Below are 16,608 nucleotides of genomic sequence, written 5' to 3'. Positions count from 1 at the left end.
TAACGATGACGGTATTGTAAAGGACTAAATATTTTTAGCGTTAAATATTATTACGAACATTTTAAATGTTTAACATTTTTGATAATAGGATTTGTTATTAAACATCAAAGTCAGATTTGTAACGTTGAAATTATTTATGTGTTCAAAAAATTTGTTAAAAAACTAACTATAAATTATACATAGAATTTTATACTTTATATAGGCTTACTTTAATTCTTCAATAGCAAGATGTCATTTAAAAGACAAACTCAAATATCACTTTATTTCTTTTCAAATTTTTCAATGTAATACTGCCATTCATTTAAATTTATACAACAAAATTAAACGTTCACAAAATTTATTGCAGAAGATTTTCCAGCATGTGGAACACTTCGCCAAAAGTTGGCCTCTCGTTTGGTTCCTTGAACCAAATAAATTTATTAAAGGACGGTTCAATAAAAAGTTTGAAAATGACTTATGCAGTTGTTATGAAGAACACACCTTTTGCCAACATTGCTCGAAAATTTCATAGACATCATGCGGGCAATTGTCAGGTTTTTGTAGCCTCAGATCCTCATAGCAAACTGCCCGTGCACATTCTCCGTTTGATTTGTATTGTTCATACGGCATCACACCGCATGTAAATATTTCCCACATCAACACACCTGAGAAAATTTATTACCGTTTCGAAGAAATATTTTTTTGATTAGTTCTCAAGGTATCATCAACACCCCATAGCACATAGCCTATGTGAATATGTCTGAATGTGATAGACAGCACTGCTGCAACTTTGATAAACTCAACCATTTTAGTTATTTATACAAAAAAATTCATTCATAATAAATCATATATTCTAATATTAATATTCTTCTGATTAGTTGCTTGTTTTTTTTTATACAGAAAGCATACATTCGTACTCACCAAAGGACCACACGTCAGATTTTGTGGAGAATATTTTTCTAATAATTCCTTCAGGTGCAGTCCACCTGATTGCGAACAAAGCACCTGAACTACTTTGGTACGTGTTATTGTCATCTACTTCTCTTCAATGAATAATTAATTGAAATCATTAAATTTAACTTAAATTTAATGTTTTTATAAACTCACAAACTACTTTGGTCACTAACATACAGATTATAATATTGATAGAAAACCATTTCGGATTGCAAAAAAAAAATAAGTTTTTGCAAACATGACAAAGCAAACTTCACCTAGCAAGACCAAAGTCGCAAATTTTGACCACATTTTTCTCGCCAACTAAGCAGTTACGAGCAGCGAGGTCTCTGTGGATGATGTGATGTTCCTCCAAGTACTTCATGCCTGAGCACAACTCTCTGCACGTTCTTAGCATGAACGGGCAATCGTTTTGCAAAGCACACTTGTTTTTTCTCAAATAAATCACTAGTGAACCTTTTCAATATTTTAAAATAATTCCCAATTTATAAACTTCAATTAATCTATAAAATAACTCAGCAGAAGAAAGGTTTTTAACTTTTTAAATTATTCTATTCAAAATACTTATAATAAATCACCATATTTGAGATATTCTGTGACAATTTTAATAGGCTTGGATCTACATATTCCTACAATTTTTACAAGATTCGGGTGATCGAGAAGCCTAAAAATTAAAATTATTTTATTTATCAGAATGATTGATCGATTGATTGAACGATTGGTTAGAATGATTGATTGATCGATCGGTAAATCGATTGATCGATTGATTGATCGATCAATGGATAGATGTGAGGATCGTTAAGATAAAATAATTTCTTCAAATGAACCTTCAGTGAAGAAAAATAATTCAAATAATTTAAATTCTGATATATCAATTTTGCAAAATAGTTTTGCTCTCGCTTTTTGCTAAAAATAGAATTGGCAGCAGCATCTCGAAACACGTAATAAAAATTTACATTAGGGCCTTGGCTTCTTCGATGATTTCAATTGATGATCGTCCGCCCGATTTACCGTCAAATTTTTCTTTTAAAAATTTTACGGCAACTTCACAGCTGTGTTTGTAGATTGCCCTGTGCACCTTCTACGTAATTGTCGGAAAGTAAATTTCAAGTCAGCAGGTAATGATAATACAGCCAAACGCGGTCATAACCAACAGAAATTAACTACGAAAAACATAAAACACAATGTTGGCTAGCTACATACAAATCCGCAAATATTACATAAATCAGCAACATCAATGAACGTGAGCATAAACCCAACAGACCCCAAACTGGCCTGCTCCTAACTGTTCCTTCATAATCAAATCTTTATTGTTTATTTCGATTGAAGCTGTAAATTATATACAAATATTTTAAAATATTTTCACACGAACAAAATTATCTTAACTATATTTGCCACTTTTAAACTATGCCTAAATTCGGCAGTGTTTAGATACGATGTCTTGAAAAAGAAAGTTTTAAAACGTGTTAGTAGAACTGAGAAGACCATCCTTCATTTTCCCTCGTTGATTCACCCTAATGATTAGCCAGTTTCAAATGCTTATAAAAGTTATTTAACTTTTGTGTTTAACAATTTCATAAAAGAGATCCTATATAATTAAAGTAGTTTATTTTTAAAGACGCTAATTTTCCGATGTTTTCTAACTGTTCTATCTACCCCACCCCTCCATAGCAAGTGGTCACAAATGGATATGATTGAATGGAAAAACTTCTTTCATGCAGTGCAATAAATTATAAATGCAAAAAAAACAACAGATATAAAAAAGAACTAAAAAAGAATTTATTTAACCCCGGCTGTCACTATAAATAGTCTTATTTCTCTGTTAAATTTAACAAAAGTGATTATCAATACTAAAAATATTTAACTTTTTCTAATGTTATTTTTATCTCATATTGATACAATGCGATCAACGTAATATAAATTTATTCAGCCATATATTCGCCATCATTTAAAAATAGTTTGCAGTTGTCTCCTCAGTTTATCGCAAAAACCACACGCAAAAATTTGTTTAAAAAACTAACTCATTGTTATCTTAATAACAAATTTTTTCTTTTTGTAAATTGCGAAGTTTTGCTACTACAAACAATTCGTAAACCGTAAATTTGGGTAACCAAAAAACAAACTTACAAAAACATGAATAAATTTCGGTTTCATCCAATGGATAGCATTTCAGTCTGGTAGGCAAACCTTTGTTGGGATTGCATGAAAGTTCAAATTATTATTTAGTATATATAAGCTAAACCGGCGTTACGTTCAATTAAGTACCAGCATGATCAAACAGAAATTGAACAATCCATGGAAGAGCGTACCTGCTGAGTTTTTCATATGATATTCTACCAGCGTAGGTATTGCGTGGAAAGCGTGCGACGGAGACAAGAAGTATCCTAATTGTGGCAACAATTTATTCCAGCGTTAACAGTTTCTAAACTAATCACGGCCATCGCATTAACATATTCAGAACATATAGCCTATTCATACTCAGTGGGATTAACATATATATATATATATATATATATATATATATATATATATATATATATATATATATATATATATATATTTAGGAGATCATCGTAACGTCACGTCGAGTAACTTGAATGAATTGTGAATATAAAGTAATTTAAATTATTTGTTATGTCAAGATATTAACAACAATTATAATAATAATAACCTCGGTTGGTATCCAATCTGATGCGATAATGTTTTACATCTTTACCAAGTCTAAAAGATGTAAGCACATTGTGGGTGTGTGAGTGTGTGTGCGTGAGTGTGTGTGTAGTATATCAGTCAGTCAGTTTATCAGTCAGTAAGTTTATCAGTCAGTCAGTTTATCGGTCAGTCAATAAGGTAGCCAGCCAGTCTGTCAGTCAATAAGGTAGCCAGCCAGTCTGTCAGTCTATCATTTAGTCAATCTTTTAAGTTAGTCAGTAAAACAATTGTTCAAAAAATGATTGATTTTCTAGCGTCGTTTTGTAATGTTTAACAGCGCTCTTCAATAAATTTTGCATGCTGCTCTGAACCTCGTAAAGATGTAAGTGATGAAGTATTAGAAAAGAAGAAAGGGAATTCCAGAGAGAAGTACGTAAATTGTAAAAGTAGATATAGCAAGAAATAAGAAAAATTCCGAAAAACGATCGTAGACTGAAGCGTTTAGTTTTAGTAAAAATATCAGGTATAAATTGAACAATAACGAGCATTCTTCGAGGCTTATCATACAGCAATATTTAAAATATATTTATGAAGCAGAATGTTATGAAGAAATAAAAGAAACAAGTCTTCCTTATTAGGAACCTGTTGGACGCAAGAATGGCTAACGAGAAAATGGTGCCCTTGGACGAATCTCTGATTAAGAAGCACCCATCCCTTCCGTCATTCATCAGCAGCTCGGTAGCTTTCGGCTTCGAAAGCTTGTAGTAGTACCACCTGTGTGTGAAATATGTATAGATGCTTATATGTGTGTATATAAATGTTCTTATTTATTTATTTTTATTTATTGTATATATATGCTTATAAATAACATTTCCGATCATAATTTTGGTATATATTATATACCGTAGGGTTGGGTCACATGAAAAAAATGAATAAACGTATCATCACATCTTCAGAGGCAATATTGCTTAAGGAAAAAACCATTACAAAATGTTTAATTTAATTTCCTAAAATGTTTCTCTCAAGCTTCTCAAAGGCATGTGAAAATAGAAGTGTATCTTACCAACTAACTTGTAATTGTTAAGTGATTCAACGGGGCTAACATCATCGTCTAATACGTGGCTGCTGCTACTGCTGCTGCAAGTACAAAATAAATGCTTTCAAATTGAAATGATGGAAATGGTATTATGCTCGAAAATGTGCCACGAAAATTAACTTTTCAAAAACTGTTACTTCCTAGAAATTCTGATCAGTTTATTGAAAAATTAGATTTTGGTGGTAACTGAAATTTTTAAAAATTGAATAACATTTTTGGTTTTATTAATATTTACTGGCTCGTTGTTTATATTATTGAAACTTATATGAATTTGTTTGCGTTTTTAAAGTTATTAAAAATATCTATGATAAAAAAAATGATTGTTTCAAATAATTTTAATAAAGATGATCAAAATTTTATCATTTATCATCGTTGACACTATCTAATATACTTCCTAATCGCCCTATAATATTATATTCTTATTATAGTAACAAAAGAACGAAGAAGACAAACGTTTGAATCATATCATCGGTGGCTGCTGTTTTCCTGCCCTGCACGTCAATCTCAACACGCTGGAGGAAATTTTTTATTTAAATTCGTTAAAGTATGAGTATGAGTTCAGTGCGCGTAATTGCTATAAAATATCAATGAACAACAGTGAATCAGCAGCTCTCAAAAATTGTTAGCTAGAAGTTCAAATCTATAAAATATTTTGCACTCTGGAAAAATAAATAAAAATATGTTTTAAGTACATAAATAGAGAACATACGTACATATATGTGGAGAGAAAGGGAAAGGGTAAGAAATAGAGAAAGAGCATGAGATATAACTTGGTACAAAAATTATGAAACCTCCGAGGGTAAGTCTGTCAAACTGCCGGTGATGTTCAATTTTAATTTTGGTTTCATTTCTAAAACGCTTGTCTGCAAAAGTTTTTAACAGTAGTTCATAAAGCATAACGATAAATATTATAAATTTTAAATGTTTAAATCATGTTATTATGCTTAAAAACACGTCTCGCTCTTAAATCAACCACGGAGTTTCATATTGAATAAGTTTAATAAATAAATATAAACAAAAATATAAACAAAATTATTTTCCTATAACATAACATAACACAACACAACATAACATAACTTAACATAACATAACATAACAAAACATAACATGATAACATAATATTACAAAACATAACACAAAATTTTATTTATTTTTAAAACACAGCACACATACCATTACATTATTTATTTTTCCATCGCTTTTATTCTTTCTCGTAGAAACAAGACCTGTTTTTATAGTTATTATTTGGTTTAGTTTTTTTGTCGAAAAATGTTATAAATGAAATCTCCCACTTTCTATAAGAAAAATAATAAATTTTAATTAAACGTGCTACGTGTGTATGTCATTATGAATAATAATTCCTGAATTTGAGTTATTGGGCCCGTCTGACGGGATATTAGCAATATATTAAATTATTATTGAGATGAATTGTATGTTGATGATGAATTACACGTTGGTGATAAATTGTATGTCAATGATTTGTATGTCAACGGTAAATTGTATGTCGATGATGAATTGTATGTCGACGATGAATTGTATGTCGAAGATGAATTGAATATCGACGATAATTTGTATGTTGGAAATGAATTGTAAGTCAATGATGAATTGTATGTCAATGATGAATTGTATGTTGACGATGAATTGATGTTGTCGATGAATTACATGTCTTTTCGCATCAATGCCACCACATAGACTTGGCACTCCCTTCTATGCCACCTTGATATTTTGAAATGTTTGTACAATTAGATCGAAACCGTGAAAGCCGGCAAAGGACGATGCGATCTACCACAATGACCTACGTCTCTGCTAACCGAAATAACACATTCATTCACTATTGTTATCGAAAATTTACGATGGATTGGTCTACAAAAATTGTATTCAAACAAAATTTTCTGTCTATCATATGGCCGACCGTGGTGTTCAATGTAATTGTGACATGCTCAAGTTGCGGATAAGTTATAGCTATTAAATAAAATTTTATTAGTTTAAATATATAAAATGCTAAGACACATAGTCATATTATATTCCGAATAAGAAAAGCAATTAATTTTGGGATGTGTAGAATGAAATGTAACAAAATGCACGAGATGTTCAACCTTCCAGTATAACTTTCGCCGTGACAACTGTGGTTGGTTGGCAACCTTCACTTCTCTGATTTATGCTGGAGCAACAACTGTAGCATTTACCCAACCACACACCTCTGTGAAACAGTTTACTGAACTGACAACCTACCTCGTGACAAGCTGGCAATAATTTTCAAAATTTTAAATAAATATAACAAATTGATACACATTCAAAAATGAAAAGTGCATGATAGTTAGAGTAGACGGTTTCGCTTAGCAATTTATCAAATGCAAAAAAACTGCAAAATAATAATTAATTATAACGTGACAACCTTTCTAACAAAAAATTTATTTAAAAATTCAATCAAAAAAGTGTTTTTTTCATGAAATTTTTTACCTTCATAAATTGACTGGATCCATTCAATTTTCTGATCCTCACTGACCGAGATAACATAGATCATGCTCTTGTCGTCAAGATGGCCTACTTCGTTTTGTTTGTAAACCACCTGCATCCAATAAAAATAAAATTAATTAATATTTAGGTTAATAAAGGTAGATAAAACATTTTAATATTTCGTTGATTTTTTAAATAAATGACTACCCCAAAAATCACGGTGCCGCATTGAAAATTTAAAATCATACATACGAATTCAATGACTGCTTATCGTACTCTAAAACAGATCTAGAAGTTGTAATATTAAACAACTTGCTATAATTGAATAAAAACAATGAAACTAAAAATTCTTTCATAATAATAAGTTATTTTTCATTTAATGTGTCACCTAATAAACCAACATAAGCAGCCTAGCTCGTCTACCAACCTGAAAAGCGTAAGGTCTGTTGTCCAAGAACTCGCCATCAACTGTTTCCACAGCAAGAACCGAGGACAACCTAATCTCACCCTTTACGCGCTTTGGTCCAGTCTAAGACGTTCATTAAAGAAAATATTTTAAAGCGTTATTGCTGTTGTGTATCATTCATTGAGAAGATGCTACATAGATGAAACGTTTCGACGTCTGCGATAAAAAAACTTTACAAACATTTTGTTAAATATTCAAAAATTGGTCGACAAGTTTAAAAAAAATGATTTTTTTTCTTTTTAGATTACAATAACGAATGGATGAAAAAATTTTCAAATCAACCGACTATTATATACCTTAACAAATAAAAACTATTCCGTAAGATCTTATCAAAATTTTCTCAATGTTCTTCATTCAATTACATATTGTTTGTTACTGATATTGATAATTGATATAACATTCCTAACATCGGGCAATGTTTAAACATGTCCTAAAAAACAAGTCATACGATGCATGCATCATTATAACAATCGGGTGGTTTCTCTTCGAAAGTCCGTCACTGACATACATAATTTTGTGACAATTTAAAAAAAATCACCATGATTCATGCACTTAAACTTAGGTAATTAAACATTATTGGCTGTCTAATTTTTGTAAAAAGAAACCGCAAAGCATAAATGCATCGTACAGATAATTAAAGGAAAAATAATCTCACCTCGATGCTGCCATCGTAATATTTAAAAGCGTTTGGTGTAAGAATGAACCATTTGCCGCGATATTTGGGACCCAGGAACATATATTTTCTTATCTGCGATCTCTTCGCCATGAAATCTTTCTTTAATATCACTTCGTTTGCGTCTAACTGCATTTTATTGCAATAAATCGTTCGCAGATTTTTATTTCTCCATTTTATTCAACCATACACTAAACTGGCTCTTGTGTTTATTTTTGAAGCTACTGAATAAAACTTTTAAATATTTCTGAAAAGAACACTTTCACAAACTTCCTGTTGTACTCAGTCAAACAATGAACGTTCATTGCTTTACGTTACAAGCGTTCTATTGAAACACGCGCCACCTCGTCTTATAACACACAAATGTTTTTACTTGTATCGATTTATACATGAACATGTATATGCTTGCATATCAGCACCAATGTAGAGCAAAAATATCAGCTTTATAACGAATGTGCGTATAAGAAAATGTTTATTAATGTGAATCTGTAGAAAAAGTTGTTAATATGATTTGGATGTTACGTTAAGTCATCGAGCGTAAAGTTCGAAACCGTAACAATACAATGACGAATGACTACAAAGACGAGAATGTTGTTTTACTAGTTTTAGGTTTTACGTTTTTCAGCAGGAAATAATTTTACACCCGGTTGAGTTGGAATGTGTTAATTTAATCTTTTAGATTTAAAACAAGTTTCTGATGAAAAAAAACCAATTTAGACGTAATGATTCAACAATGAAGAAATTATAAATAAATATTGAATCAGCATTAACTTCGTCGTCGTTTTTTCCATTTAGGTATTTATTCACAATTTTGTAGCGTCTTCATTATTCTCAAGTAATCACTGAATCCTTTTTCGAATTTAATATAATTATAGCTAATGCTTAGTTACTACTTAAAATAAAGAAAATAAGATTAAAGTTCTTATACTCTCTTCCAAAGTTTTGAGAAACCAACAACACACAAACTGCATATATGAAATCATGGATATTGGATATATAAAAATATATATTATATCCATGTATGAAATAGAGACAATTTCCGAGCTCGATATAAATCACTTAATAAAATTATTTTTTACAATGTCACTTGTATTGAAATCTAATTTTCGTGCTAAACTCCAACCCCGAAAATATTTAAAGTTGTTACAATTACGGACGTATATCGAAAAAAAAATGTAAAAAAGACATTGATGAAAATATCAAATGTGACGGAAACGACGATTAAATCATGAAAACTCCATGAAATAATCAATCAATTGAAAACCAAAACTCTTGATTTGGAGTTTTAGTGATTGAGGAGCTTGAGTCAAACCTAGAATACTTAAGAAAATTCGGAAGTAGTGGTGGATCTAGATAACATTAACAATGGATTAACATTAATAACTTTGATAAACGTTGCATATTTCCGTACCTTACTAAAATTTTATAACTATCAATAAAATTTACAACCCTAAACACTATATTGTAGCTCATTGATTTACAATCGTAAATCTACTATTAATAAATATTTATTCATTATTCTATTTAACTTTGAATCTTTTTACAACTGTGTATTCGTAAAAAATTACACTTTAACAAAGATTAATGAATGTTGGTTTTGACGAATCTATGTTCTAAGCGATATTATAAAAGATTTTGTTCCGCGTTTGTTTACATTTTTTGTTTTGTTTTCAAATCAAAAGCGAGCGATGTTTAAGGTAATCTTCACCGATAAAGATGAGAGTTGCATCACGAAGTGGAAAGTTAAGGAAGGAGGTCGGTGTAGCAGCAATGCTGTTCTGTGTGAATATAAAAATCCTAAATCATCCAAATCTTTGAAAATAATGAGTGAATTCCCAGGATCTATTGAGAAAATATTGAAAAAGGAAAATGAATCAGTTCGATACGGGTACACATACCATTACTTTATTTTTATTAACATGTGTTGCTATTTTATATAATTTAAGGGCGAATTTTCATTTTCTTGATTACTGTACTGTACTTGTACTATAAAACTACTTTATTTAGATTTAGTCAATGTTAATCTTAATGAAAGCTTGACTTAAGGAGGGTCACAGATTGTGAGAAGCTGTTTAATATAGTTTTTTGATAACTACATTAATAAGGTGCAAAACAATGCCAAGTCCACAAATATGAAATTAAGCCAAAATGAATACAAAAGTAATTGTGATTATCTTGTGTGATCAAATCTAAGTAATTTCAGATAATTAGAAAAATCTTATCACACAATAGACAATATAGATAATTTTTTAATATTTTCTGACCTTAAAATTAATTCCATGGATATCATTGTGAGAGGAAAATAGTCGAGAAAGTGAAATTTTATTAATATTTATGTCATATTAATTCTTTTAATTAAGTGGGTATACATTTTAAATTTTAATCACTGTTATTTGAGGCACAAGCAGTTGCTGAAATCTTTCAAGCTATTTAATGTGTGGAGCTCTTGTTAGTGCAAATTAAGTTTTTGTGATTTGTTGATGGTCATCAGCTTCATAGCCCTTTAATTTTAAAAATTAAAGAAAGTCAATAATAGATTGAATTATGTAAAATGTGTAGTAATTTTTATTATTAATTATATTTATAAATAGCTAAATATATTTTATATAATGGCAAACATTATCATTTAATTGAAATTTGTAAACAATTTTTATCCTACAGGGATGTGCTGGCTTTGGTTGAAAGTTGCAAACATGAAACAGTATGGAGAAATATGTGCGCTGACTGTGGAACTGATTTGAATGAGTAAGTTTTGAACGTTGTCTGGTTTTAATACTAATTTTAATGCTAGAACTAATTAAAAATTTTGAATAGTTCCTTCATAGCCTGCATCATTATGCTTTGATTATTATAAAATATTAAATTTTGTGATAGCAGTCTTGAACATTATAAAATGTAACATAACGACAATTGATATATTGTAGTTTATTATTATATTAACTTAAGTCTTAAACAAAGATAATGAAGCGGACAGTTAAACAATTTGTCCTGAGAATGTCTTAATTCATTACACTGCCAATGCTATTGCATCTTATTGGGGCTTTGGAAGGTCTCAGTTTGAACTTACCAGATGCAGACCATTAAAAAACTAACGACAGCACCAATTTTTAGCTTTTTTTTGTTTTTAATTTGTTTTATAGCTATTTATTTTTTAAAATATAATTTTTATTTCAGGAAGAAAACCATCTCATCTGCATTTGTTGCTATGGAACACACCATTCCAGATCTGCTTGTTTCAGAAAAAGTAAGGAACATTCATTGAAGTTTTTATATTTTATTTTAAAATAATTGGCATATTCCTGTTCATGTTCGTACATACCCAACTCTAATGTTATTGTTTCACCAAACATAAACAATTCTTTTGATCTGTCCAGAGTGCTCATGAACTGGGAAAGGTAGATGAAAGAAGGCTGTTGAAAAATCGACGTTTGGTTCTGCTAGTTGACCTCGATCAAACGATTATCCACACCACGAACGATAACATTCCTCCTAACCTAAAAGTAAATATTTCATTTCTTTAAATATTTAGTTTAAATGTTTTATATTAGATAAATTATACTAAAACTTTTTATAAATTTACTATTTTACCAAGTTGCTTCATTAAATGAATTATAAACAAATGCAATATAAGGATTTTTATTAATTTATGAATTTATCAGCTTGTGCTAACAAATGTCATTCCATTATATTTTGACCTTATTGTCAACCAGGATGTTTATCATTTCCAATTGAATCATGGGCCCAACAATAAGCTCTGGTGGTATCACACGAAATTCAGACCGTACACTAAAAAGTTTCTTGATAAAATTTCAAAGTACTACGAACTTCACATCTGCACATTCGGCATCAGACCGTACGCTCATGCAATAGTTAATTTATTGGATCCTGACAAAAAGTACTTCCAGAACAGAATATTGTCCAGAGATGAATGTTTTCATGCAAGTTTGAAAACTCTCAACCTCAAGTAAGTTCTTGTTGTGAAAAGTATAATAGTGTGTGATTGTGAGGTTATGGTTCAGGATTCATGTAGTTATTTATGATTATTTGGTTTATGTACTTAAGAATATTTTAGATAATGGGTCGTGGTTTATTAGTAGCGGTTTATGTACTTATTTATGAATATTTGAGATGCTTGTGAGGTTATGGATATTTATATCTTGTTTGGGTTAATGTTTATACTTTGAAATTCTTGACATGTCACATTTTTTTCAACAGAGCCTTGTTTCCATGTGGTGACTCAATGGTGTGCATAATCGATGATCGGGAAGATGTGTGGGGCTCAGCACCGAACATGATCCGCGTCAAACCTTACATCTTCTTCCAAGGCACTGCAGACATCAACGCACCTCCAGAACTCAGTAAGTCTTCATCAAACAGAAGATCAAAGATCGCACCAATCTCTAGGAAAGAAAAAATTATAAAAGTTCCTATTTTACCTAAAGATGAAGCAAATGTGCCTGATACAAATAAGAACGCTAATAAGATAGTACAGGATGTAAAAAAAGATGACGATTGCATGGCGGAGGATGATGGTGTTGTAATTAATACAAAGTCCGAATCTGCTAGTAATAAAAATGTTGATTCGGAAACAGATGTCACAAAAACAAACGTTGATTCAAAAGAAAATTCAGATAAAGTTCAGTGTTCCTACAGAGAAATTGTTGAATGGGAGGATGAGGACGACTATCTCTTACACTTACAAACAATCCTGCTCAGGATACACGAGGAATTTTATAAATCCTACGATGCAGCAACAAAAACAGATGCAAGTAGTTCTGGTTTAAATTTAAAAGAACTTATTCCTCTAGAAAAGAAAAAAGTGTTGAAAGGTTGTAACATTTTATTCAGTGGTATTTTGCCGTTGAATCAGTCAATTGAAGTTAGCTGGGTTTATGTTATGGCTACAAATTTTGGGGCATCTGTTCAGAAGGATTTTGCAGAAGGGCGAAATAGGACAACGCATGTTATTGCCGCCAAAGAAGGAACAGAAAAAGTTAGAAAAGCACTTGAACGTGGTATCCACGTAGTCAACGTTAATTGGTTGTTTCAATGTACGGAGAGATGGGAAAGAGTTGACGAAGCGTTATTCCCATTATCAGATGCAAAAAATTTTTCTCAAAAATTTTTTCAAGTTAACGACAATCTAAAATCAAAGGATGATGTTAAAGTAAAGCCAATCCAAGTTAAAACAAATATGGAAATGTTAACTGAAACTGAGAAAGATGCGATGTTAGATGAAATAGATGATTATTTAAATGACGACAATGAAGATGATGAGAATGACGACGACGATAAAGAAAAAGATGATGATGCTGCTAAAGAAGATGATGATGATAATAATAATAAGAAGGATAATAGTAATGGTGCCTCAAAAAATGTTAATAGTTTACTCGGGAGTGGATCAAAGGATATTAAAGAAGAAGAAGAGGATCTTGAAGAGAAACTAGCCGACGAAAAGTTGAAGAGAAAAGTTTTAAAATGTTTCGATAGTCGCGATGATTGCAGTTCAAGCTCTGACAGTTATGATAACGAATACTCCAATGAAGATCGATTACATGTAAATAAAAAATGTAAATTTGAGCTTGAGAGTGAAGGGAACATTTCTCAAATTGGCGAAGTCAGCAGTGACGACTCATTTTTTGGCAACATCAGCGATTCTGATTCAGACGACGTAGTTAATGAGGATTTAACTTAACAATTATTTTGTCATATTTGTTTATCACTGACTTTAGCTCCCTAATGTTTCTGTTTTGTTTGTTTAATTTAATATATTCTTTGTTAAGTTTCTTAACATTTTATGTAATTGTCAAATTTTTATTTGAACTGGTCTAACTTGATTTGTAATTGTCAATGATTGGCTATGTCCAACAGGCAGGTGTCACAAAACTGATGAATTGTTAGGTTTAATCTGCCCCATTTAGAATTATAACTGCCTCGATTGTATAGGTAGTGCATACGCTTATGAAATACCAATGAGAAATACGCTTTCATCAATTTAGGGATTTCTATAGGTATGAATGTACGTTGAACGAGCGAGCGGACTATTGTAAATTAACATGGTGAAGATCTCAGTGATTTGATCTTACATTTCTTCAACAAACAGTCTACTCTTTACCGAACTTTTTTAGTGTCCAAGTGTTTCATTGTTAATATTGTTCGCCTTCTAATAATTTTTTTTATCAAGCCATCGTTATCAATTCAAAACCATTTTTCAACATCTTTCTTCCAGTACTCTTTGTATATTTTTATGTTAACTAATGTAGTTAACCATATATATAGAATTATATATATGTAGACATTTATTGAGTATATACTTTCTATATTGTTATATTCTATATGTATCCTGAATAAAATCAAATAATAATATATCATTATTTGTTGGCTTTCTATTAAAAAAAAAATTTCTATCTATTCTTCAACATCACGTCGAGTTGTTATGTAAACAAAGAGAAAATGGTTTTTTAATTTAAATTAAATTTTTTATCATTCTACCCAGCAAAAATTTGTAAATATTTTTTGTTTGAATTAGTTATTTTTTTTCTTAATTAAGTTATGGATAACCAGCTAGTCGGTAGGTTTTTTAAAATTTTGTTTTAATTTATTAATTAGTTTTGTTTTGTTTGATTTGGTTTTTAATTAATTTTTTCATTTGATATTAAATTAAAAAATATTTATTATTTATTTTTTTATTTTTCATTTTTATAATTCATTGAATCAATATTAGTTATTAAATTTAAAATATGAGGATATTATTTTAATTAAATATTTTTTTAATTCAATTCAATATCAATTTCACTAATTAATTTTATAACAATTTTAAATTTTAATTCAATTGCTTTTCTATTCTAATTAATAAAATAAACAACTATTCTAAATAAATTATATCAAAAGTTGATAATAAATAATTTAATAATTATTCAACTTATTGTTAGATGTTATTTAGTTTTGTTACATTAATTTTTTTATTTTATTATGATCTATGTTTCAATTTTAATAAATGATAAATCTAAATTTGTTCAGCTGTCATCATCTAAACTTTATAAATTCATAGTTTATACATTTTTATTATAATAGACTCAGTGAAAAAACTATGCAAAAAGCATCACATCAAGTGCATGGATTTGTGCAAGAAAGAGAGTAGGAATGGAAGTCTGAAATCCAGAATATTGGTTGTGACCTTCTGACAAATTTGTTTCGTTTTGTTATTTCAAAATTTTCATAGCTATATTAAGGCTAAGGCTGTTACAGCTCCTACCTTTGGCATATCTTTAGTAGCTTGTTTTAAAATTTTTTCTGTTGGTTGCCTAAATATCTGCATATAAAATAAGGCAAGGCATACATAGTAAAAGCACTATGGGGGTTATTTGTTAAATACAAATATTTTTATTCCAAGTTTGTTTGACAGCTTTTTCACAACAAACATCTATTAAATAGAATATTAAACATTTAATTTCAATATGTCAAATTATGTCTAACAATGACAAAGTTTTATCTTTTCTAAAATATATTTTACAGGAGGCAATAATTTCATGGGTAGATATTACAATAATAAGTTAATTGATCAGTATTCATTACAGAAAATTATTTTTTGATTATAACAGAATCGTTTAATTATTACGAAAATTATTATTTAATTATGATAGAGGATTATTATTTAATTAGAGTTTTGTAGGGATTATTTTAAGATCAGGTAAGAATAGTGTATTAATAATAGTTTAGGGTGTATGGATATTTTATCTGTGAGTAATTAATTGATAGATTGATTGACTGGTTTATTAGTTGATTGATTGATTGATTGATTGATTAATTGATTGATAGATAGATTGATAGACCGGTTGATTGATTGGTTGGTTGGTTAGTTGGTTGGTTGATTGACTGGTTGATTGATTGATTGATTGATTGATTGATTGATTGATTGATTGATTGATTGATTGATTGATTGATTGATTGATTGATTGATTGATTGATTGATTGATTGATTGATTGATTGATTGATTGATTGATTGATTGATTGATTGATTGATTGATTGATTGATTGATTGATTGATTGATTGATTGATTGATTGATTGATTGATTGATTGATTGATTGATTGATTGATTGATTGATTGATTGATTGATTGATTGATTGATTGATTGATTGATTGATTGATTGTTTGATTGATTGTTTGATTGATTGTTTGATTGATTGTTTGATTGATTGTATGATTGATTGTATGATTGATTGATTGATTCAAAATAAAAGCAGTTATTTTCAGATTGTTTATTATAACTTAACTTGCTTTAAAATTTAAATTTTATCACAAATATTTTATATTATAGCTGTTTTTTAACT

General features: G+C 29.7%; 4 protein-coding genes across 4 annotated transcripts in view; 2 read left to right on the top strand and 2 right to left on the bottom strand.

The window, feature by feature from the left end:
• Nucleotides 1–465: 465 nt before the first annotated feature.
• HELRODRAFT_66792 (hypothetical protein) lies at nt 466–4,355 on the bottom strand (the record flags this gene model as incomplete). Its single annotated transcript, XM_009024224.1, has 10 exons — nt 466–644; nt 901–1,022; nt 1,191–1,389; nt 1,512–1,597; nt 1,890–2,014; nt 2,198–2,262; nt 2,340–2,408; nt 3,243–3,317; nt 3,605–3,654; nt 4,225–4,355. Coding segments are annotated over 10 exons (1,101 nt in total), but the record flags the coding sequence as incomplete, so codon positions are not given.
• A 2,414-nt stretch (nt 4,356–6,769) lies between these two features.
• Nucleotides 6,770–8,409, bottom strand: HELRODRAFT_162418 (hypothetical protein; the record flags this gene model as incomplete). The annotated part of the gene is made up of 4 exons (XM_009024627.1): nt 6,770–6,921; nt 7,139–7,247; nt 7,563–7,664; nt 8,257–8,409. 4 exons carry the CDS (start codon nt 8,407–8,409, stop codon nt 6,770–6,772), a joined length of 516 nt encoding a protein of 171 aa, XP_009022875.1.
• Nucleotides 8,410–9,962: 1,553 nt separating this feature from the next.
• On the top strand, nt 9,963–13,969 carry HELRODRAFT_162417 (hypothetical protein; the record flags this gene model as incomplete). Its single annotated transcript, XM_009024626.1, has 6 exons — nt 9,963–10,162; nt 10,936–11,019; nt 11,449–11,518; nt 11,649–11,774; nt 11,985–12,238; nt 12,490–13,969. 6 exons carry the CDS (start codon nt 9,963–9,965, stop codon nt 13,967–13,969), a joined length of 2,214 nt encoding a protein of 737 aa, XP_009022874.1.
• Nucleotides 13,970–15,627: 1,658 nt separating this feature from the next.
• HELRODRAFT_162416 (hypothetical protein) overlaps nt 15,628–16,608 on the top strand; it is a gene marked incomplete at both ends in the record, with an annotated part of 2,247 nt that continues 1,266 nt past the window's right edge. The window contains one exon of the mRNA XM_009024625.1: nt 15,628–15,633. Within this exon, the coding sequence (XP_009022873.1) occupies nt 15,628–15,633 (6 nt within the window). The remainder of the gene's footprint in view (nt 15,634–16,608) is intronic.

The sequence above is a fragment of the Helobdella robusta genome (assembly GCF_000326865.2).
Source record: "Helobdella robusta unplaced genomic scaffold HELROscaffold_4, whole genome shotgun sequence".
Taxonomy (NCBI): Eukaryota; Metazoa; Annelida; class Clitellata; order Rhynchobdellida; family Glossiphoniidae; genus Helobdella; species Helobdella robusta.
Note: the sequence above shows the minus strand (reverse complement) of the source record. Positions and strands in the feature narration are given on the sequence as shown.